Source organism: Crocodylus siamensis, chromosome 15, assembly GCF_052110815.1.
Source record: "Crocodylus siamensis isolate JL-2025a chromosome 15, ASM5211081v1, whole genome shotgun sequence".
Classification (NCBI taxonomy): domain Eukaryota; kingdom Metazoa; phylum Chordata; order Crocodylia; family Crocodylidae; genus Crocodylus; species Crocodylus siamensis.
The window spans coordinates 17,996,927-18,021,790 of record NC_143409.1 but is presented as its reverse complement, the minus strand read 5'-3'; the positions used below and the strand labels follow the sequence as shown (position 1 = coordinate 18,021,790).

The 24,864-nt window shown below is 41.5% G+C and overlaps 1 protein-coding gene across 2 annotated transcripts; it reads left to right on the top strand.

Moving 5' to 3' along the window:
• The first annotated feature begins 1,261 nt into the window (after positions 1-1,261).
• TM6SF1 (transmembrane 6 superfamily member 1) lies at positions 1,262-24,685 on the top strand. Of its 2 annotated transcripts, none has more exons than XM_090030189.1 (10): positions 1,262-1,673; positions 3,605-3,708; positions 5,366-5,463; positions 6,345-6,448; positions 7,483-7,565; positions 9,175-9,296; positions 14,973-15,077; positions 17,850-17,942; positions 18,216-18,335; positions 23,028-23,145. In XM_090030189.1, exons 1-10 carry the CDS (start codon positions 1,582-1,584, stop codon positions 23,058-23,060), a joined length of 954 nt encoding a protein of 317 aa, XP_089886315.1. In that variant the 5' UTR covers positions 1,262-1,581; the 3' UTR covers positions 23,061-23,145. The 2 variants fall into 2 exon arrangements, with proteins under 2 accessions (XP_089886315.1, XP_089886314.1); XM_090030188.1 differs by lacking the exon at positions 23,028-23,145 and adding an exon at positions 24,317-24,685 and having other exon boundaries at positions 1,264-1,673.
• Positions 24,686-24,864: the final 179 nt, after the last annotated feature.

Here is a 24,864-nt window from a genome sequence, read left to right as displayed (position 1 = left end):
AGCTCCTTTGTCACTGAGTCCCAACTCTCCTACTTCTGGCTGCCATATCATCAAATCCCTTTCACAACATCATCAAGCTCCATTTTAAAGCAGGATTTTTGCTCCCACTAGCTGGGAGGAGGCCATTTTAAATAGGATTTTTGCTCCCACTAGCTGGGAGGAGGCTATTTCAGACCCTTATTCCTCTGACCATTAGAAGCCTTCCAATTTCCAGTCTAAATTTATTCATGGCCAATTTACGGCCATTTTCTCTCATGCCAATGTTGTCCTTTAGCCTTTTTCCCTCCCTGGTGTCTAGTGCCTCCCGATGCATTTATAAACAGGAATCAGATCTCCTTTCAGCTTTCATTTGTTGGTTAAAGCCAAATTCCTTTAGGTTCTCCATTGTCTTGATCATCTTCATAGCCCTTCTCTGTACTTGTTCCAGTCTGAATTCACCTTCTTGAACACAGGTGGCCACAACAATTACACATAGTACTCTAGAGGAGATGTCACCAATGCCTTGTCCAGTAGCACTGATGTTTCCCCATCTCTACTGGGAATACTTTAACAACATTTTATTCCCTGATACTTATATATGCGTGCCCAGCTTAAAACAAATGTTCCACATGTAAAGCAAAAGAATTGGGTTATAAGATATATATTTAAATGGCAGCACATGACTGTGATGGCCCAGAAATATTTAAATGGCAGCGGAAGAGTGATGCTGTAGCTATAATGGTCCAGAAATTGGAGCAACTACATAGTTCACCCCCAAAAGATGTCACCCTAAGAAATCCTTGCATTGACTTAAATGTAATTATCAAGTTTGCTAAAACAACATTTGTTTAAAAAAATCTGATTTGTTCCCTATAGCAAGAATCCCTATCCTCATCCTTGCTTTGTATTAAAGTTAGGGAGTGCCAAAAAACCAGAGCAGTGGTCTGTCCAGCCTAGTGCCTCCCACCGACAGCGGCCACTTAAGAAAACCTAAGAAACCTGCACGAAGCCGGTGTGAATAACCTGTCCCCGGGCACAGCTGATTTCTGAGGCCAGCGAGCGCCCTGACACAAGAGGGCTTCGTTCTCCTCCCGGACTCCTGGGAACAGCTCGGGCGCTCCCGGCTGTCTCTCCTGCCCTGCTCACGTCCTGCCCGCGCCGGAGCCCGGCGGCGGAGGGGGGCCCGGCCCCGGCCCCGGCCGCTGGGGCGCTGCCTTCGGCGCACCGGCCCTGGTCCCCCCTCGGCTCCTTCGGGAGGCGCGGGCCAGGCCTGGCGAGGGGGCGCTGCGGCTCCCAAAGCGGGGGATCAGCACGGGAGGGGCTGCGTCCGCGGGGACCCGCGCAGCCCGTCCCTTTCCGTGATGTCCCGTTGGCCTGGAGCCCGCCCCGGGGAAGCGCCGCCAAACCCCCCGCAGCCGCCCCCGGGTCCCTTGTTGGGCTGCGCAGGGGCGGGGGCCGCTCCCGGCGGCGCAGGGCAGGCCAGGGGCTGGGTTGCGCCGCGGCGCGGAGCTGTGGCGAGCCGGGGCCGGGGCCGGGGCCGGGGCCGGGCGCGGACCATGCCCGGGCGCGGCGCGCAGAGCTGAGGGGAGCGGAGCTGCGGGGATGAGCGCCGCGGCGGCCACCAGCGTCTTCGTCCTGTCCCTCACCGCCGTCCCTGTCACCTACCTCTTCAACTGCCTGGCCGCCACCAGCAGGTGAGGAGGAGGGCGGGAGCCGGGGCTGCGGGGGGCTCCCCTCTCCCTGCCTGCGGCGGCGGCACCTCGAGCAAGTCCCCGGGGACCCGTGCGGGAGCTGGCGGCTGGCGAGGTCCTCCCCAGGAGCTCAGCCCGTGCCGAGGCACAAGTGCCTCCTTCCCCGCCGTCCTTTTCCAAGCTTTGCTCCCTGCCCTAACGCTCAGCAACGGACTCGATTCAGCGCCAATGTTTATTTCCAAGCGACAGCTTTCAGCTGCCTTTCAAACTACCTCGGTGTTGTGGAGATGTCCCCTGGGCAGAGCACCGCGCCAGGGTCTAGGCCTGGAGCAGCACGTCTGCTTTTCAAACAGCTGAAAACCGCGGAGCCTTTACTTAACACCGACTGACTTTAACTCTTTACTTTACGATTCCCTAAGTCTGAATAGTGAGATTCAACTTGCAGGTTTATGTCCAAGGTGTAAATCCTGCTGTTTAATTTCTTGTCATCCTCCTCAGAGGAGTTAACTGTCTTACTCCTTTCCTGAGGGGGCAATTCAAACAAATGTAACCAGTGCAGCTTTTGAAACCATATTCTGATGTCTCAAACATTTTTCACGTGATTAAACAAACCCTCCCTGTTTGACCTAATTCTCCTCAGTTTTGTATATCAGCACAAAAGAGAATGGATTGGGTTGGTGAATCTGGCCTAAAATGCATTTGATATAATCTGCCCTGCTGGGGATGTGGATATCACAGTTACATGTCTACCCGAGCCTAATGGGCCACTGGGCTTGCTTGGTTAAGGCATACAAGGGAGTGATGTGGCTAGCAGCTCCCGGCCTGAATGACAGGTACCCACTTCCAGGCAAGTCAGCAGGCTGGCATGAGCCCAAAGCAGGGGTTGCAATTTGCTTTAAGAGGCATAGCAAGACACCTGAGCTACTCAGCCACCATGCCTTGCTGAGGTGTAAGGACCTGGATCAGCAATTCTCAACCTGGGAGTTGCAGGACCTTTGGATGTCTTGAGATCCTTGTAAGGGCGCCACAGGGTGGTGCACAGTATTAACACGTAACATATGATTTACAAGATAAAAGCATGTGTTTCCAGTAGGAATTCATAGCATCAAAATATTCTGATTTGTTGCGGTCCTTCTGGGTTCCTTGTAAAAGAAGAATTACCCTACTGTTTTTCTGTAGCCAAAACATGAGTGAAAACTACAAGCTGGCATTTTCTGAAGGGTACCTTGAGTCTAACAAGGCTGAGAGCCACCGATCTAGATGCTCTTCCCTGCAGAACCTGTCAGCGTTGTTTCCAAAGAGTTTACAACTGAGTCACACAAAGCAATTTGTCCCTCCAGGGCCTGAAAGGATCTCCATAACATTTCAAGCCCCCGCAGTCTGACACCAGAAACTCCATAATACCAGGCACAACAATGCTGCTCCTAATCCAGGCTGACTAATTGTTTCAATTTTGATTTGCAAACATACACTTTCACAGATAGACACTATTCTTTGGAGGTTAGACTAGTTATTCATAATAGTCCCTTCTGGCTTTAAGAACTATGCATCAGTGATTTTCACCTTTTTTATTTGCCCTTACGTTTTCCAGTACACTTTTTTGCTAGAGCTCACATTCAGAACTCAGAACTTAGTCTGACAATCTAGCTTTCTGGACCAGTTGTTTATCAGGCTATTTTAGTATATTCTTTTTTTAGACAATCACATGTAACAAGCAAGCACACAATGCTGTGAAACAGTAAAATGAATAAGAATACGGTAGATTCTGCAAGGTCTCAGATCCTTACTGAAAACATTTAATTGAAGAGCATGCAGTTTTTATTTTGAAAAGTGATTTTCTTTACAGTGTAATTGCTCAGAGAAACTGCAAAGGTGGGTTTTGGGATCTCTCTTGGTTTTTTCTTTTAATTCACTATTTTAAAAAATGATTACAGTTCCTGGGCAATTGTGGCAGTTGGATCACTGGTTCTGATCTTTGTAGCTGTAGTGGCTCGTATTCTGGTCAAAAGAAAACCACCCAAAGACCCACTGTTTTATGGTATGTATTGGCAATATGGAAGTTAATTTAGAGTGAGTTCATTGTTTAAAAGTTATGTCACATGCAAACATATGTGATAGCTCTTACAATTTGTGTCTAATGATAGTTAAAAAGAAACGTTGCAATAACTTTGGGCCCAAACCTGAGACATGGCCTTGTCTTCCAATGGAAACTGAAGAAGGTAAAAAAGCAGAGGTAAAGAATTATGGGATGGGATGAGGGGTGGAAAAGTAGTCCTAATTTTCAGGCTCTGCCCACAAATCAACTCCACTGTTTGAGAGACCAAAACAAGACAGCATGTACAGTGGCCTGTGGAAATGCTTAAGATCTGAACATATGAAACTCAGCTTGTACTGAGCAAGAATTATTTGGGTTTTTGTTAGTTTTGATCTATACTGGGTTCCAGGGGCTTGCCCCCACCCCCCTCCACACACACCGATCATATTAAGAAGATCTCTACTATCATTAGTCTTCATTCTTACATCAACAACATTCATTATAGCAACAGACACCTTAGTCTTCAATATCCTATTGTGATGAACAAAGAAGTTCACACCTCTCAGCTGCTGCTTCAGGCTGTTTGCAGACTCAGGCAAGCACGTCTGCATCAGTAACTTCATTTTCTTTTTGGTTAAAACCATAAGGAAAGCATAGATTCTGGAACACGCACAGCAATCCAAAGAAAAAATTACTGGCTCCTTGAGTGGCTGCAAGATGCCCTAGTCTAGTCCTTCAAGTTCAGGCCCTTGCCAGACAGAGTCCATACAGTATGTACAGTAGTAACCTCCTCTGCATCTCCTTCTCAGTACCATATGTAGGAGGTGACCCTGCGAAGTGCTGGGAACCATCAGTTTATATTGTAGATGGGGCTAAAGGACACATCACACTTCAGGGGAGTCGCTCAGCTGCCTGTAGCGTAAGTGGGCACATCTACATGTGATGCTATGTTGCCATAATGACCTATTATGGCAATGTAGCATCCACGGCTGTCTACACATGACCAGCAGCTACTTCGCCATAGCAGTGCGCTCCTCCATTATAGTGCTCTGCTATGGTGAAGTAGCTGCTAAAAATAATGGTGCACCATGCATACGTCATAGTATAGGCAGTTACTTCCAAAAGGAAGTACTAAAGCACAGCATAGTAACAATGTCACTGTAGGGCAATGTGTAGATGTGCCCTGTGATGGTTTGCAGTGACCAATAGGGCAGGTCACATTTACTTTTTCTTTTGTGCCATTCCTCCTCTCCTTTTTTCTGAGGAATATCCACTAGAGGTTTACAATCAAAAGTAAATACATCCGAAGATAATTTTTAAGACCTACACAGTCCTTGTTGTGTGGATGTAGATCTTCTGCTGAAGTCAATGGGAGCTGCAGCTGTACATATCCTTAAATGACACTCTGTTTATGAATGCCAAAACATCAGCATTTAAAAAAAACCCTACTTAAGATATTTGAATGTAACAAGTTACATGGTATATTAAATCTCTCCTTTGACATTTTCCTCACAATAGCTAAATCTTTATCTACATCTGCTAGATGTTAATCTCATGGCAGTTGACCATTTTGGACTATAAACTGTGAAGAATATAAACTATAACTTGCAATATGTAAAAATGTGTATAGACAGAAATTTCTTCTTTTTTATTACTGCAGTTTATGCCGTATTTTCCTTTACCAGTGTAGTGAACCTTATAATAGGACTTGAACAGGATGGAATTATTGATGGATTCATGACCTATTACTTAAAAGAGGTAAATAATCATTCTGCTTATGAACATAAATAAAATATATATTATAGATAACTGGATATTAATAAAAAAATTAATGAAAAAATAAAAAGCTGTTTTAACACTTAACAGGATATCTGGAACAGTATTTTAATGTATTTTACATGCCAGTGGCTTGTTTTTGACCAGTCTGTGGGCACAACTTCAGGTGTAATTAATGCAAAGCAATAAACTCTGGAGTGTATTGCTCCCAGGTGTGTCATTTGAACGTGTGCTTGGGAGAAATAAACTCTGGAGCAATAAACACCAGAGTATGTTGCCGCTTGCACGTGTGCTGGGGATTGCAGCACACTGCACTGAGTTGGAGTAGCTCTGGCTGGCAGGGAGTCCCAGGGCTCAGCTTGCCAGCCCAGGGCTTCTCCTTTAAGTTCAGTATGCTGCAGAGGGGCTGGCTGGGGCACGGTGGTGCTTCAGTGTAATTTACTTTTTACTGCACAGCTAAATTAGTCTACTGAATGGTAAACATCTCATGTAGATGCACACAGTGAAGGCATCTTTGCTTTATTGAATCACATTTTTCTATTTCATTGCTTATATATAACAAATAATATCAATGTTTTTTAATGTTAGTTTTCTAAAAATAATTTTTTCCATAATGTAGCTGACCACAGACTTCTGTAATACTCAATACATTTTTGTACTTTCTTGAATCATTCATGACCACAGACTGCTGTTCCAGCATTCTCACGCCAGAGATGGCCAGAGATGCTAGATCCTGGAGGAACAAAGCATAACCAGTTCCAACCAAATAGCACTCAAAGTCTGCCATACTGTGTTTAAAAGGATGTTTTTTATGAGAGTTACTTCTTCCATTCATCATTGTTTTTACAACTTATTTGATTTAGGGTGAGCCATATCTGAACACAGCCTATGGCCATGTGATCTGCTATTGGGATGGCTCTGCTCATTACCTGATGTATCTCTTAATGGTGGCAGCTATTGCATGGGAGTAAGTCACTTTGATATTTGTGTACTACGGGTAGTTGTTTAGCTGTTTAGTTGGTTAAATTCTCTATGAAAATTCCATTACTTTCAGTAGATTTAGACCACGACTAGATTTATTCCTTTTCTCAGTTGCACAAAAGGCAGACAATGCATCAAATTGCATTCTCTCTGCTTTGCACTGTCATTCAAAGTGGACACATTTTTCAGTTTTGTAAACAGAAGTGTTTTGGTGTTGCATTGTCCCTGATGTGGGGAGAAGAAATAAATCCACCATATCTTTTACCTAGAAATTTCACTGTGCAGAGCATTTGTACAATCTATAGTGGTTGGACTGAAAACAGGAATCGTAACACAAAAAGTATAGTCAAATTTCACAACATTATCATGACTTTAGCAGTAGAATAATATCTTAGTCAAGATTAAACTGTCACCTTTCTTTCATCTGTGCTGGAGAGCACTGTGTAATTAAGAGAGGCAGTGATAATTCCTGGAGACTCTACGTTGCTTACTGTTGTGCAAATCATTGAGAGAGTTTGACTTTTACATTTGCTAATGCTAGGTGACATAGGAAGCCCACTACACCAGCTGTGCTGAAGGCAGTTAATGAAAGAGGAGAGGATGGGGAAGGAAAAATCCTCCAATCTTGCCCATGGTAGAAATAGTTTAAGGATAATAGTTACTTAAAAATGTGAATGTTAGGGGGAAATATATAAGCTATGCTTGAAACAGCCTTCTGATAGCTGAAGTACAAAAAGCAATTTTTTCAGACTTGCCCAATAGGTGACTTGTATAAAAACTGCTCATTCAGCTATTGTACTAGTAAAACCTCATGCAATCTAATATTACTCTTGTACCTTATTTTTTAAACACACATGCATACACAATTCTATCACCTTCTACTATGCACTCATAGTGCAGTTTTAAACATTTGTCTTAGCATGCAACCACTGCAAATCATACAATCATACAATCTTTGAGGACAGGTTTTGATAGTGGTGTGTGTGGATGGTGCATTAAATCTATTTTTTTCTGTTGCAGAGAGAGTTACAGAACCATTGGCCTGTACTGGTTAGGATCCATTGTCATGAGTATTATTGTCTTTATGCCTGGAAATATTGTGGGTAAGGAGAGACAATTCGTATAACTTTCTTTTGCATGTAGACAATAATTTTGTTTTCAACATCCTACAATAAGTGCAATAAAAGTTGTGCCTTCTCCAGTTTGGCTGCAAGAAGAATATTGTTGTATTGCTTCTTGACAAACTTGATCAGGCCTTCAGGACTATAAATAGAATGGATAAACACTTATTTTTTTTTACTTTGAGAAATGTGGATTTACCATTTCCTGCCTCCAACTAGTTTAATATATTGCAATAGGCAATAAGTTTCTGAGCCAACTTACTGAAATCAATATTTCCTTTTGACTTCAACACGCTTTGGAAACAAACAACTGTCCCTTTTTATTGCTATTAAAATAATTTGTCCACATATTTGCATAATAATAGTTTAGCTGCTTTAAAGTAAAATACTAGGTGAAGAGCATCCTCAGGCATTTTTATTTATGTAGCCTAGAATGCACTCACTTTACAAAGTCAAAACAAAACAAAAAACCCCAACTTTGCATTGCTTGAATTTCAAATGATGAATTCATAACTGATGGGGCTTGTGAAGTTATAATTCAAACATTCATGTTATGTATTTATTCACATGAAGTGCTTTAAGCTTTTTCTTCCAAAATAAATTATTTCCATCTTGGCAAAAGCTTTAAAGCAGAGATTTTTCAAAGCCATCTAGGAGCACACCCATACATTTTAATGTGTCTAGATTATTTAGGCGACTTTGAAAATATTAGCACAATATTAATAAGTGGAGTGGAACATTATTTGGTGATCAGTCCCATCTCTTCCCTTACACCAGAGGTGTCACCTTCATCTGGTCCCATGGGCTGGATGAGTAGTGTGAAACTAGCCTGCAGTGCACATGTTGACCACTCTAGCTGGGCCAGACGGCCTCAGCGGGAAGATGCTTGTATCACAGGTGCTTGGCTACTGCCATGGGAATTAGTTTTGGCCCCAAGCTCATTCCTAAAGTGCTGCTGGCACTCCAGCACTGTGGCTGTCACCCAGGTGCTTGGCTGACAGTATAGGAAGATCCTGCATCCCAGCCAGGGGCAAGGCAAAGTCTGGAGGCTGGATCCTCCCTATGGCTGTATGCCTGACACTGCTGCTTACGCACATGCACATAGAGTTCTCCACTGTAAACCTCGAGATAACCCAATCTTCATACAACATGCTATTGTCAGCTGATTTAAAAGGCACAGGTTTTGCTGCTTTACCTCAGCTGAGGTCAGGATCTAGTCTGTGATTTTTGTCCCTCTTTCAAGCACTGTCGTTGCCCTGCATTAATAACCAGCATTTAGCTGTCATTCATTTTTGAGCTCACCCATTCCTGTGGGTTATAGAAAATGGCCTCCGCTGTTGACCTTTTTATTATGTTACAAGCACAAAGTCTCAATATTGAAACAACACTTTATGCGGGAGCTCCTGACTGCCTTTCTGTATGACTGTTCCACATGACTTGCATGCTGAGCAAGAAGCATTTTAAAATGCTTGTTAATCAACATTATCCCAACTTCTTGGTAGGATGTTCTCCTGGATCTTTTAAAAAATTTTTATGGAGGGTCTATAAGCTAAACATTCTTCATGCATCTTATGATTATTTCTTTTGATAGGGAAATATGGAACAAGGGTGTGTCCTGCTTTTTTCTTAAACATACCATATATTTGTCTTCCTGTATGGGCTGGGTTCAGAATCTACAGTCAACCTTCAGTGACTCACAACACTCCAGTAAAGGTAATGTTACTGCATTAAGTGTAATCTACTGTATTAGTATGGTTAAGAGCAGACTTGCTCACTTCACCGGCAGTTTTCAGGTTCCATAGAAATAATGGAATACCTTATAATGGTTCACTGTTATGATTATTATAGAAAAATCAAACAAACTTGTGCACATACTGCAAAATCATTCATGCATTACATTTATAAACTTAGTTATCTTCATTGTAGAGTGAAAAAAGCAAAGTGGTTTAGAGTTGAGGGCTGGATTCAGAGGGGGTGCAGTGGAATGACAATACCCCCCTTTCTCAACACAGGGCAGGAACAGCAGGCTGGGACTTTAAGTCCCAAAGAAAATAAGCATCTTCCCCTTCCTCCCTTCCTCTGTGCTCAGAGGACAGGAGCTTCCCTTGCCCCTGGTACAGCATGGACAGCAGGGATACTGGCAGTGGCAGGCCAAGGGAGAAGGGAATGGGAGGGGAAGAAAGGGTGAATGCTTACCTTCTTTGGGATTTAAAGTCCCCAGCTGCTGCTCCCAGGTTGCAGGCTATTCACCCTATCAGGGAGGAGAGAAGGGAGAAGGCTGGGAGTGGGGGATGCAGCCAACCCTACAGCATCAGTTGCTGCTCCTGCCTCCCCCTTTATGAAATCCTGGATCTACTTCTGGAGTTGTGTAAAGGATTAGGAGAGAGAGTCTATGTGTGCTTTGTTTCCAACTACCAGTTATTCTGTGTCTGTCCTTGTGTAAATATTTTTCCCTGTGCCTAAGTTTCTCTATGTGTGAGCCACATGTAGTGATACTTTCTCAGGTTTGCAAAGCACTTTAAGATCCTTAGGGAGAATGAGCTGTAATTGTAAAGACTTTCTATGAAGATGACTGCCCTGAGATTTCCTTTGCTTTTCAGAATGTATGTATTGGTATCAGATTTTATAGCAGAGGTATATCGCCCTGTTCAATAGACTGGAAGCAGTTAATTAATAATTAAAAGGCATCCATCTTGCTTCTTAATTATCAAAAATTCAATTTTACAGTTGTGCTCATTTGTTGAAATAATATCTGCTCACTAATTGGTTGGACCGTTGCCCTGTGACATAGTTACTGGGCATTAATAGGGTTAGTTGGGCAGTCACAATGTCATAGCTGTTTATGTACAATTCTACCCAAGTTGTGGGGGACGGAAATATGTGAAGAATAGAGCAAAGAACAGTTAGCCACTTGTGGCTACTGGCAAGTCAAATTCTTTGCCAAAGCACTTTGAAAACCATTAGTCATTAGAACTACAGAGTTGTCTGAATAATTAAAGATGGTGTTGCTTGTGGGTTCCTTTTCAGTAATGAGGTTAATAGGAGGGTTTACCTGGAGGACGGGTGAAGGTTTCATTTTGCACTTTGAGCTCCAGAAGCATTATAAAAATTGCTTCTTATGGACAAAAAAACATGGTTTCTCTTTTACAGAGGCACAGTTGAGCTCTTTCATTTATGAGAAGCTTAATATTAATAAAGTTTCTATATGTTTCATTCAACCATACTTTCCTTTCATAATGTTTTTATTTCAAATGCCTGGAAAGCCAGATTTCTGAACCCCATTTTAATTTCAGTTCTTGCTGAAAAATTCTTTTGTTTGAAAAATTGAGACTCGCAGTCTCTTTTCTCTGAATGTCATGGTAAAGACCTTGATGTGACACTAAATATCGATTTTTTTTCACTGATATATTAGATTCCTTCCATGAAAGTGCTTTTCCTGTGGGAAGGTAGAACTATATCTAGCTAATTTATGGCTTGTATAAAATGATATCTGAGAGCCCAACATACTTAGGTTTAGGCCCTGAAATCGATACAAAAAACAAATGATAATATTTTAGAATTTCACAGTGCAAAATGAAATGTAACTTCCAGAAAATAATAGTGTATTTTAATACTTATAATTAGTTTTTAAACTAATAGTAAATCCTGAAAGAATTTGGCCCTTTTTCAGGCAATAGTTGCAATCAGCCTTTGTTCGGAGGCAATTAAAAGGGATTTAAGAAACAAATGACATGAAAATGATTAAAGAACATAATATAAATATACATACAAACTTGCATCAAAACATTATTTAAATCAATTTATGGTAATGTTGCATATAAGTCATTTGTTCAAATAGATTTGCTATTAAACCAGTTAAATACATACATTTCCATGATAGAACAGAAGACTGAAAAGAAGCTTCAGTTCTTTTCAAAGGAGAGGTAGGGGCACAGTGGAGGGATGAAGTTATAACTATGTTTTGAATCAAGCTAAACTGTAATACAGTATTTTCCAGGGTTCAGTGGATAGGTTTATAAACATAGTAGGAACTCAGGAAACACAGTTTCAATAGTTTAAATTCAGATAACATTGATGAGATTGAGGATAGATTTGCACCTCAATTCTGGAGGGCCTGGTATCATAGTGTTCATTCTGTTGGCACTGTAGTAGATTATTCTGTGCTTTTTTGGCCTGATCTGCCCCATGGGAGGCACTCAGCATAGTCTCTTGCAGGGAAATGGGAGAAAATTATAAATATGACTGCAGACTTCCTTCTAAGATAAAACTGCAGTGTCAGCAAGATTGGTGAAGAGTTGATTGGTTGTTTTCAGAAGAATGGAAGCCTGCAGTGGATCAGCTCTGACTTGCCAGTAGAAGATGTTGCATTTAAGTCATTTCAGCATGTATTAACATGACTTTGCTGTATTAAAGAGAGAGACATGGGCAAAATAACTCAACAGTCAATACTTAGTACAATACAAAGAAAATGCTTTCTGAATGTTTTGCCATTTAAGTTCTTGATCTATCTTTCAACTTTCCTTTGGATTTACATTGGTATTGTCTTTGTGTAAATATATCCATGTAGGGTGCATCTAGTTGAGCACAGCCATGTGATACGTGGTGCCGCAAACATGTCTGCAGTGCCACATACTGCACAGACAGTTGTTCTCCACAGTGCAAGGGCACGTTGCCTGTGTGTGTGCTGCTCTGTATTTTTTTTTCTCTGCAGGTTTTTTTGACCCCTGGGAAAAACAAAAACTGGAGCAGCGCATGCATGGGTAGTGTGAGCTGCTGAAAAGCAGAGCCAGGCCTCCTGGAGCTGCACTGCAGCTGCCAGCCAGGCTCAGCCCTGGGAGGACCCCCCAGAGCCCCAGGTAAGGCTGCTGGTGCCAGCACAGTGCTGGCCCCAGCCTCCCTACTGCCCCTGGGGTAACTTGCCACGTGCTAAAGCGTGCAAAGCACAGGAGTTCCCCAGAGACAAGTAGCTGTTGTGCAAAGTGTGCCGCAACTACTTGTCCCTGGGGAACCAAACCTTCACTGCTATTCTGGACATGGCCATAGAAAACAAAAACCCCAGAAGCTCTCTGTACTCTTCTGGAAAGTGAACAGAAATTCTACTCATTTTCATTATTGCTTTGCTCTCTGAGAGCTCTGTAAATAAAAGGAGAACACTGAGGTTTTGTATAGCATGGTAAATATGTGCAATGATTTAATATTTCCTTTAAGAGAAAAGAAGTAATATGTTTAGCGTTCATTCATGCCTAGGCAAAGTGGGAATAAAATATGAAATCCACTGATCTTTGTTCTTCTCTTGTAGACCTTACCTGAAAGTTATTTGTAGCTTGATTACTAAAGAAAACCTTTGTTTTTCCTTTTTCTAATATTGAGTTATACATGCTCTTTGCATACGATATTGCAAACTTTTCTACAGCAGGTTTTGATAAAATTAATAGTACAGTCACATAGATCTAGCTCCTCACTAGAGTTCATAATAGGTCTATTGCCCTAGCATTACAGACAAGCAATAGGGATACCTAAAATATATTTATTGGGGGAAAAATGTCTTCTATTATAGCATTTGATAAAATGAATAACCCTGCATATATAAAGTAGCTTTTCCTTTTAAGTAAGCTTTGAGCTAAATCCTGTAATTTTTACTACGAGTTTTGCCTGCAAATCTGTTCTTTTATTTCTGCAACTTGAACACAAATGATAGTGATTATCACTGAATCCTATTTCACATAAATTATGACAGTTCTGCCTCAAAATAAAAGGAAGGCTATTTGGTCTTTCTGCTGTGTATATGTATTAATGTTTAGAGCATCAGCCAAAAAGCAAGTGGAAATGACTAATACATAATTGCAGAACCTTAAAATGAGGACGATAGTCTTCTCAGCTGCATGGACCTTGCCTGTGGTATACATATATTACTGACAACTAGTGCATCCCAGAATTAAAAAAACTAAAAACTAAAAAAATCTCTACAATGCTTATTAAGGATTTGCCAAGTTCTTTAGCCAGTACCAGCCAGAGAGAGCTGTTTTGCTTCTTTGCTTCTTTCTTATATCTGTCTTTCTTACATGGCCTCCATTACTGCAGTTTCTGAGTACACCTTGGTACGTGAGGATGATCCCTATTTTAGAGCTTGGGAAAAAAGGAAGGGCACAGAAAGAAGTGATAATTTTTGCCCAATCTGGCCACAAGGAGCAGTCTATAGCCATGACCAAACACAAGTACATGGCTACAGACAGCTTCAGAAATGGATGGTTGGACAAAAATCTGATCCTTCATTGCATGAGGGTTCAGATGAAGACGTTTCAGAACAGAGTGTCTTCGGTAACTTCTGTCTGTGCTGGAACATAAAAATCAGACCCAGCTCCCCAGTGATATTTACATCCATAACTCCCAAATCAATGGGACTTTAGCGCTTGAATTGCTTTGAGGGACTGGACCTAAGTAACTTGTCCAGAGTCACACAGGAAGTCTATGGCAGAATAAGAATCTAAAGCTGGGTCACCCACATCCCATGCTACCAGACCATAATTACTAGACTGTACTCCTTATAGGCTGCTTGATAAGAATTCTTGTGCAATAAGAAAATCCTCAATAATAGCAGAATAGTTACCACCCAAAAGAATTCTTGCCTCTTGCATTTTCCGGACCATCATAACAACATCACTTCAACACTTATCACATAAACCATTCTATTATGAACCCATTTGACTTGATACAACTTTGTCTTAAATGTAAAATGGACATGGGTAAAACACTCAGTTGAGAAAAGAGAATGGGTGCAAAGAAGCCATTTTATTATCTTTGTGTAAATAACGTTGCATTAATTATTATGCAAAGTATTAAAGACTGTCCAAAGCTAGGCCATCCAACATCAAGACTGACATTGCTTCTCATTTAGTTGTTCAGTTACATGAAAACATGCTTCCTTTCAGCTTCAAAACATACGAGCCAAATTCTGTTCCCAGGGCTTGTCTACACAGAAACTCTCAAGAAAGCTAAATACAATCATCTAAGGTTATGGCTTTAAAATAGATTATGTAAAGCTGCCTTAATTCAATGTCATCAACTCAGGAAATTAAGCAAACTTTAATTCTGAGCCAGAATAGCCACACAGGGGTTTAACACAATTTAGTAAATCCACATAAAAATTAATTCAGATTAAATTTTCCCAATTGTCTCTTTGTAGACAGGCTCTTGATTACATCATTATCTATAGAAATGATGCTGCCCATTGAAATCAATTAAGTTACTTTGGCTTTACAAATTTAGAAGGGATTTGGGGCCTTGGGTTCTTTTTATGGCATACTACCATTTTAACCTTTTACAGAGACAGACTTGGAATTAAATACACTGGACTTTTGTGTCTGCTCTTAAACACATTCTATATTGTAGGTGGTTCAGGAAGTCCAGAAGAAAGGACTACTAAAAAGACCAATAGACCTAATGTTGGCTATATATCTCATCCTAGCAACTGGGTTTTGCATATTTAGGGGCATGGTAAGTTTAATGATCCCATGTCTTTACATTTTACTTAAAACTCTTTTTAATCACCATTTCCTTTTCAAAGATTTTGTGTAGGAAACTGTTTATAGTGTATCCAAACCGGGGACTTGATTATCTTCCTTTTAAGTCAATGAAACTATACTCACAGCCTTAAAAGGAGTCGGGCTGGGCCCTAAAAGAATGAAGGGTACAATATCTGTGGCATTATTATAGTTAGCATTGCTTTGCTTCCCCATTTTGCCCTGTGTGAGGCTTGTTTTCTGTAAGCAAATAACTACGTTGCTCCAAGAGCAACAAACAGAAAGAGGGTAGAGTAGCACCTTAGAGACTTACTGGTTCAGAGAGGTATAAGCTTTTGTAGGCAACAGCTTACTTTGTCAGATGCTATGACAAAGCAGTACTATGACTTCAGGCTAACACAACTAGCTACCTCTCTCTGCTCATAAAGAGCAGAGTAATAATATCCCAAGCGTGAATTGGAATGACCTGAAAAGCACATCATACATTGTTTTTTGCCCATCTAGTGTTAAATATTTTCATGGACAATAGTATTGATGCACACAGGCTAAATTTGATCTATATTCATGTGTTTCTAAACATAGATACTCAACCCACATAGAAAAAACCCCACCTAGCTTGCATAGTGAGTGAGAGGCAAATCCTTTTATCAGAGGAAAACTGTTGGGTTTATCCCAAGATTCAAGACATAGTAAACATCTCACCCTTACTTAGGAAGACTGTGCTGCTTTAATTTTATATACAGCTTCAAAGCCCATTTGATAGCTTTTAAATTTCAGAGGGAATTGCACAAAATTTAAACTCCTGACCTAGCCAGGGGGTAGACCTAGTCCTTAGTGTCAGCTCTAAAGTATTTGCTGCTTTAGGCAAAATAGAAATTGTACACTGGTTATTTAAAAGGTTACCCACTATTTTGGTGCCCTGGACCAGGGGTGAGAAAAATTACTTTGTACCCCTGGACCACATCTGGACCATGGGGCTTTTTGCAAGCCAGATCCAGCAAAAGCATGTGGCAGTGGCATCCGAAACTGCTACAGGCCATGTGCTGGAGCCACTACCATGTGCCCTGAGTACATGGGACCATGACACTGGCAACCCTACCCTCTTTCTGTTGCTGTGTCACCAGATGGTGATCAAGACTGTGTCAGGCCTCACTTGCCCTCTTGCTCTTTATGTCTATGTCCACAGGGCCCCAGGTTCTGCAGCAGCCCACTTCCCCCAACCATGCCTCCCGGTTCCATCAGTTCATTAGATAGCCTGGCCGGCTGCATAGACCAACCGCTTGACACCCTTGCCCTAGACAACTGCCTGCTCCGTATATTTGGTAGAACCGACCCCGTCTAGACCTTAATTCATGTAATGTGAGCAGAAGTAATCTCAGCAGCATTTTGTTTTGCCTGCTGCAGGTCAGCATGTAGTTCTGCTGCCTCGCATTTCTGCTTCATTTTTGCTTTCTAGTTATATTTTTTGCCCCACTTCACCTCTAGAATCTTTATTTCTGGTTGTTCCTAATTTTGCTGCTGGCTGCAATTTGTTGCAGCTCATGGTACCCCAGTGCTCCAGTATTACAGGCTACTTAGCTGCTCAACTGTTTCCTTGTGGGAAGTGTTACCTCTTCCCCAAACGTTTAACTGCAATCCCACTTCTTCATTTTTCAGGACTTATCTTATCTGGGTGTGTTGCTCCCCAGTTCCTCTCCCAGAGCAGGAACTGTTTCTGTGACATTTTCTGAGTCAGGGATGGCAGGAACTGCTTTCTCTAAGGCTGCAGTAATTGCTTCTCTATAAACTGGCCAGCAAGGGACAATTCATTATTATAGATAAGTACCTACTTCTCACGTACCAAACATCTCTTTTTCCAAGATGTATCACTGGTATGTGCAGTGGAAATCTTTATATTCTTCCCAAGGCCAGATGAGTTAGCTGCTGGAAAACACCCAGTGTGGCCTCGTCAGTGATTTGGACACCAGCAATGCCTTCTTAGACAGTTCCTATTGCAGCTGCTGTTGAAATTGACTGATAATTCTGGTTCGAATAGTGCTGTTTAATTTGTAATTATGAAATGTTATAACAAACATTGTTACCTAACATGGCAACCCTCTGCGCTGTGGGGAAATTAGGTCACCCCACAGTTTATTGGTAAGTTTGTTCTCCCAGGAATCTTTCCCCCTCATTATAGTATACCAGTACCTGTTTTGGAAGTTACAGCTGCTTCCCACAATTACCTTATTGCAATGCATTCTTTTGGGTAAACCCATATGTAAGATCATCCTGCCCTAAAAAAGACATGCTTGCCTAATATTTCTGTCACCAAAGGAATATCACCAAGAGAATTTCCTTTGGAAATCCCATTTAACATAATGGAATGGACTAAAGCCTAATAGTCAGTGGAAATCAATGACTGTTTGTACATTCATCACATTATAGCTCACAAATGCAACTCTAGTAAGGCTAGGCTATAGTGTTGCCCCATGAACCCTTCAAGTGACTTGTGAAGTGGGAAGGGTGAGGGAAATAAGAAGGAAAACCACATTTTAATAATGAAGTCAGCAGCCCCTCTTTGGTGTGACCTGGCAAACTGCCTTTGCCCTGAGCCAGTTCTAATGGACCTGGTTTGTTTTGGCCTGTAAGCTAGCCTCCTGCGTGCCAGTACAGAGGACAGCTGCAGAACCCATTGGCCTGGGAGGAAGTGTCAGGGTTATTTGTTTTGCAATGGCTTCTTGGATCACACTTTTACATTTCTCCTTAGATTGCTTTGGATTGTCCTGCTGAACTCTGCCGGTCATATATTCAGCTTCATGAGCCCTATATAAAAGATCCTGCTGCCTATCCCAAACTTCAGGTAAAGAATTAATGATGAGGTATGGAAAGTTACAAAATGATTGGGGAAGAGGCAAAAAAGGAAGCCACAGGTTTCACATCTGAGACTGCCTGTGAGCAGATGCCTTCCTTGCTGGCACTTAAATGAATAAGACCAGAGTGTACTTCACATGAGCTCCACACCAGCCATCATAAGGTGGCAACTTCTGTTCACCACTGATCCTGCTTGTATTCAAAGTAGAGACTCCAGAATGAAAGAAATGCAGCACAGCTAATGTTTCTGTTTAAAATGCAGATGCTGGCATATATGTTCTACTCTGTGCCATACTACGTGATCACACTGTATGGCCTAGTGGTGCCTGGTTGTTCCTGGATGCCCGATGTCACCCTTATACATGCTGGAGGATTAGCCCAGGTATTTCTTTGTAAAGATTTTCACTGGGGAATTACTAGCTGATAACACTGTAACTAGTGAGCTGTCCTAGAGGTAAGGGGTGAAGTGTTCCACCTCATTAGGCTGCTTTTAGAAGGCAGGGTAGATTTGCACCTTGTAGACTAACCAAAGTACAGTAGAAAATATATATAGCACAAAATATATTTTGTAGGTTGAAGCTCACCTCATCAGATGCTGTGAACAGATGTGCAAGGCTGCTTTTATGCGGATGTAATTCTGTGGGCTTGTTCCACCTTTGTAAAGCCAGTTTAAGGGAGCAAACAATCAGGCTTATTACATGCTTTCGAGCTCTTGCATCATTGCTTTGATAGACTTAATTTTTTCTTTTTCTGCATATTTTTGACTTGCTTGTTTGCTTTATTTAAACCTTACTAAATGTGTGCATTCTCCAAAAGAAATCAAAGGTTTGAATTAAAGATATGGCATCTGACTGCTCCTTTAAAACACAGTTTAACAGGCACATTGTTTTCACACAATGTGTTGGCCACCAGGATGGTCCAAAAATAGACTGAATGGGAAGAGGAGCTCTTAGTCACACGCTAGACAATATCAGTTACTTTCTTCGAGTTACAGCTACACCTGCAGCACAGCAGAGTTGCAGTGTTTGATCAAGACAGCCTCAGGTTCCCCAAAGCCCTCTTTTGGGGCTGTACTTTCACAATTTTTGCCATCCAGATTTGCTTAAATAAACAGCTGTAGTGAAATGATGACCTATAATTATATTAAATTATTGGCTACTGCTAAGACTTACCATGACGAGGCAAAGATCATAAGATAAAAGAATATGAACAAGATTCTAACCAGGAAAACTGACTTGTCTGGTGGTGTACCTATGCAGCCATTTAGCACGAGACAGGGCATTTATAGCAAACATTCTATAACTAATTAATTTAACTTGCATGAAATTTAGCAAAATGAAGGATCCCTCAGACAATAGAGAAAACATGGTTGTGAAGTGAGAACAAGAATGTGATGACAGTGTGGGAACAAAGGAATACCAAAATAAATCTCATTTGAATATCACCATTAGCCCCAAAGCACAGACTACTACTTTGTTCCCTGTGCCATAGATAAGCATCGCTTATTTGTGTCTATTACAACTTTACTGGAGAGTCAAAAGACACCAGAACTGATATTATATTCTTGTACTATACCAGGCCCAAACAATTTCAAAAGCCTTAAACAAACCGAAGTAGACATACCAATATCTAGACTTCCATAAAAAGGCATACATCAGAAACCAGCATCTCCTGACCAATTACTCAGCACATTCTCAGAGGTTGGGGGAAGAAACTACTCCTTCAAACATTATTTAGCATGAGGAAAACTAAATCAGAAATCAAACCGGATGTTGACTAGACTAGTCCCCCAAATCTTGCCAACATTTTTAGATTTCAAGACTGAAACCATTTCTTACTATACATTTCCCACAGAATATATTCGTAACTTCTGGTTGTGCAACATTTTGTATCTGTGTTACTGACACAAGTACAACATTTTCATATTGAAGCCTGAAATACAGTGATATTGCTTGTGGTTTGGCCTAAGGACAGTGGGGATTTATATATATATAGCACAAGGAGAGAGAAAATGTCCTATAACCCAAAACTAAGGTTTAACAGATTTCCCTTTTTAGTTTTTCAAGTTATTCTTGGACCAAGGAAAAAAGTACTGTTGATTGATGGCAATAATTAACTACTGGATAAAAGAAGTTCTCAGTGTAGGATGGCTCTCAAACTATTCTCTTTTCCATCCAAGAAAAAAACCCACATCCTCAATTTTTTCAGGCCTGATGCTGTAGTTGCAGTTTCCAAGACACAAAGGCATTTCCTTTCAATAGTTTAATCCATTGGAAAAGGAATCACGATTATTATCCAACTGAAAGCAATTGCACTGCTTTGGACTTGGTGCCCATATCTGTTAATGATTCAGGAAGAACATGTAATTCTGTCTTAGTGGATGGGGACAGAAAGGAGGATGCCATTTAAGATTTTTTTTTTGCCCATTTTAGTGCTAATTTCACTATTTCATATACCTGTAATCAAGGTAAACACCTGTAGTCACAGAAAAACGTGTTTTCTGTTAAGAGCAAAGTGTGCTAAAGAGAAGCTAAATTTGGCAGGAGAGCTTTCTGTCCTGTGGGAAAATTCTCTGGTGACAGTTCATACTGCTCCTAAGGCCTCACATTGGGTGTTTTTTTCCCTTGTCCTTTCACAATTTATATGTTTTTAAGAGTCTCAGAATAGTCCTCATGCATAAAAAAAGAAAAGGCAAAAATATGTGCATGGTTGGGCAAGGGGAGGGGGCAGTATATCTCTCAGCTTGAATTCCACTGTAGCTTCAGTTCACTTTGTTCATTAATGCACAATAGTTACTGCACATTTAGTTTAGTACTTGATTAAAGAAGTATTAACTAAATGTGCAGTAACTACAGTTACTTCGTAGTAGCACTGGCTCATGGTTTTTTTGTGACGCATACTGTGCAGTAGCCTAATACTACTGTGCAGTAGCATATTAGCATAGTTTGTACTCGGCAAGCTACTGCACAGTGTTAATAGGCTACTGTGCATTAAGCATCTCGTGTAGACACACCCTTTGACTCCAAAAGTTAGGCCCCTCTGGCTTGTAATTCCTACAACACTAATCAGCAAAGCTCCTTAAGTCTTCCACAAGATCAGAACTTCCACACCCTTGATTGTATGGAGACACCAGATAGCCTCCGAGATCTTAAAAATATCTGTGTTAACCTATATGAGAAAGTGTACGCAGAACTTACGTGTGAAACGATGAAAAGTTCAATGTCTGTGCTGCAGAAAAAACCGTCCACACTTACACAGCTCCTGTAAAAACAACCCCACACTCCTCCAAAACTCTGCTAGGCTGCAGGAAGTCACTGCCATACCCCACCCAATCAGAGTTCCCAGTGCATACTTTCTATAGTCATTGATATAAATGAGAATGCAGGAGATCTCCCTAGATTGACAATTCAACCCCCTTTGAAAGCAACTGGAGCTGTTCTTTGATAACTGTAGGCTTTGAATAAGGTCCAGAGAAGCAGATCTACCCTCTCCCATTGACAAGCAGGGCCTTCTCCCTCTGAGTGCCTTCTGGGTTATACAGCAACACAAATTCTTTGGACAATGTTTATAATTGGGTTGCAGCCAGAATTTGAGCAGAAAGATTTCCTGCAGGTGAGTAGCTTAGTTGGTTGATTCACATTGCTAGTGAGTTGTTGACAGCACCACCCCTGGGACTTAGCATCCAGAGTTTACTGTGGAGTGTGATGACCAGCAGATTAATCAAAGCTGAGCATTTCACAGATATGAACCTCTTGGTAATTTACTGCCTGATTTCATCAAGGGGAAGAGCTAAAGCCTTCTTCCATCATCCCTCCCTAAATTTTCCATGCTGAGGTTTCTGTAACAGGAAGAATCAAGGAATAGCTTGTTCACTGATGGGATCTAACTACAGTAAGTGGCATGAACCAGGTCATAGTGCTTTTGGTTGCAAGCATGGCAGCCCATCAGCAGGATGGGAACACCTCCTGGCTGATCCTATCATGGCAGACCATGCAATACAGAACAGTTTAGTTTTTGTCATTACTGGAATTGGCACCTATACTCCCACACAGATGCTGCACCACTGGCCGTTCTCAACATTGTGCTCTACCTGTACACATCTAAAACTCCTGCTGTGGCAAACATGCAGTCTGAATTTTACACAGTTGCTCCCTGTTTTTTCCTTACTCTCTCCCTCCTTTTAGCTCCCACTGGCTTACCCAAGCCCCTTCCCCATCTACTCACTTGCCGTTCCTTTCTCCATTGTTGCTTAGAGAACTTTTTTCACATTGAGGATCATAGACTTCCAGGCACTAGATAACAAACCTTGATTTAAAAAGAGAGACTAGGGCTATTCTACCATAGGTTTTCTTGTCCTCTTGTTGCTGATGTGGTTAATAATGTACTTTGCTTCCAGAGTCTAGAGTGAAATCTTGACACAAAGGAAGGAAAAAATCCTCTCCTGTGTAATTGGGTTTTTGCAATGGCAGTCTGGAATGACAGAATTCCTTGCTGCTCTAGGCCTGGTCCAACTTCCCACTGAAGTCAGGGTCAGTCTGTCCATTGACTGATATCAGAGCTAGATCAGCAGAGGGAAAACTCTTATCTTTTTTATTCAATGAGAGAATACCAAAGAGGAGAGCTCAGTGAACCTGAAAGGTAAACTCAAGCTGGATACAAAGAATTGTTTTTACATGATGCATATGTTGCCAGAAACACTCTTTACGGGTTATGAGAAGACAGATAGGATGGAAATACATTTTTGTGAATAATAAAAATACAGTAGCTGAAGTTGCATAATAAAAACTAGATGAAATTTATAGTCCATTTTGATTCAAGGGAAAAGCTTGAAACCCAGGCCCTGAAAGGGATGTATGTGCCTAGCTCTCTGAATAACCATGAAAATTTGGGCCTAAGTGTCTCAGGAAAGAAAGAAATTCTCCCAGAGCTCCTTCTTACACGGCTGCATGTTGCCTGTGCAGCTAAGGGTGCTAGTCACCATCAGAGACAGAACACAGGATCAGTGGGACAACTGGTCTAACTTTGAGTGGTAACTTCTGTGTTCTTCCACATGATACCCCAACCCCACCACCAGAGTGCTTACCCGGACCTCTGGATACTACAGTGAGGCCAGAAGTGCCAAGACAGACAGGGCATCTTTAGATGGCAAACTCTTACTCCTTCATTCCTCCTGCCGCTGGCTGTGTTTCAAGTTCTGTGCCAGGAGGTCCTTGCCCTTGGCCACCGCTCCTTGTCTGAGCTGCCCACGCAGGTACCTCCATTGGAAGAAAAGGGTGGGTCTCTGCAGCAATGGGCAATTGGGTGAAGCTGCCAGATAGGGGAAGGGCTCTCCTCTGGGACTCAGGGTGGTACTAGCAGTCTGCAGGAAACAGACTGAACTGCGAGGCTCTTACCATGTGTTTTACAGTGTGCTACTGAGCTTCTGCTTGGTGTATTACAGATATTCACAGGAACACCTGAACAGCCACCCTGCTCAAGGGTGTTTGCACTTGATTCCTTTGACTGCTCTGCTTCCTGAGAAAGGCTTGCTAGAGCAGCTGTCCTCTGGGCACTGGGGTGGCAGGGATTACTGAGAAACCCCCTTTTGGGGGTATATCACAACAATGCACATGCTGCATTTGTCTCTCTTCTTTCTACTTCACTAGCCATGGACAACATTCTGCTTGTTGTGATCCCTAGATAACCCCTATCAAAGCCTACAGAGAGCAGGATTTGGCTTAGAGCCTACTTTACTGCATTGCTAAATTCCTTCTGAACCTTTCTCTTAATCTCCTCAAAGTCAAGCTAGCAATTATTTTCTCAGGTTCCTCTTACTGGAAAAAAAAATCATAGAATTGGACATATGATAGTTAATGTAAACGAGCTGTTGCTTGAAATAGCTGATAACAGATGGAGACAAAAGACGGCAACTATCCCAAGTGCTTCTATCTTTAAATGTTTGTTTATGCTAAAAATACGCTGCAGCTCAGTGTGCTCCCCTCCGCACATAACCATCACTGTAAATTTAACCTATGCTGCAGAAAACTCTTAGCTCAGTGCTTCGCAGAGGCTTGATCTGGTAAACTGCTACTCAAGACAGCAGAGTAAAATCTGCAGGGCATCATCAAAAGAAATTTGTTTAGCTTCCCACTTCTTGTCTTTTCTAACACTGTGATACAAATTAAAGGTAAGGCCCTGCCTGCTCAGGTTAGCATCAGTAGCAGCACTCCCGTGCATGTGGAAGTACGAATGGCCTCAGATCAGGACTAAGTGTGTGTGTTGAAAAAAAATGTTGTTTGGTGATGCGTGCATGTAAAAATAGTAATGCGGGTTATACTGTTATTCAATCTTACCCATTCTTATGTGTATATATACACATCACAGGCTCAATTTTCCCATATTGGTGCTTCTCTTCATGCTCGAACTCCTTACGTCTACCGAGTCCCCGAAGAAGCAAAACTGTTTTTTCTAGCACTGAACATAATATATGGAATTCTTCCCCAACTGTTGGCTTACAGGTGTGTCAACAAGCCAGAGTTTTTCATGAAAACACAACGAGAAGAAAAAACTGAATAGAAAAACTGCTTCCAATTTTCCTTTTTGGCTCTGTACATATTTAGTTTTGGATGCAACTGGACTACTCCTATGGCAGCCAAATTAAATGTAGTTTGTCAAGAAATGTATGCAACTGCATAGACTGCTTCGTTTATCCTTAAAGAAAAAAAGGGCAATAAAGACAACTGCCTTCAATAACACTTCTCAACCTTTTGATTTTTCACTGCAACTGAGTTAATGGTTTCTAAAGCTATTCTTGAGAGAGGTGCTTTAGCAATTTTATTGATGCTGTGTGGAGTTAAAGAAGAATTACCTCAGTGTTCCACACAGACTGAATTATTTCAGTGTTAACAACTTGTACAAAGTGATCGGAAACA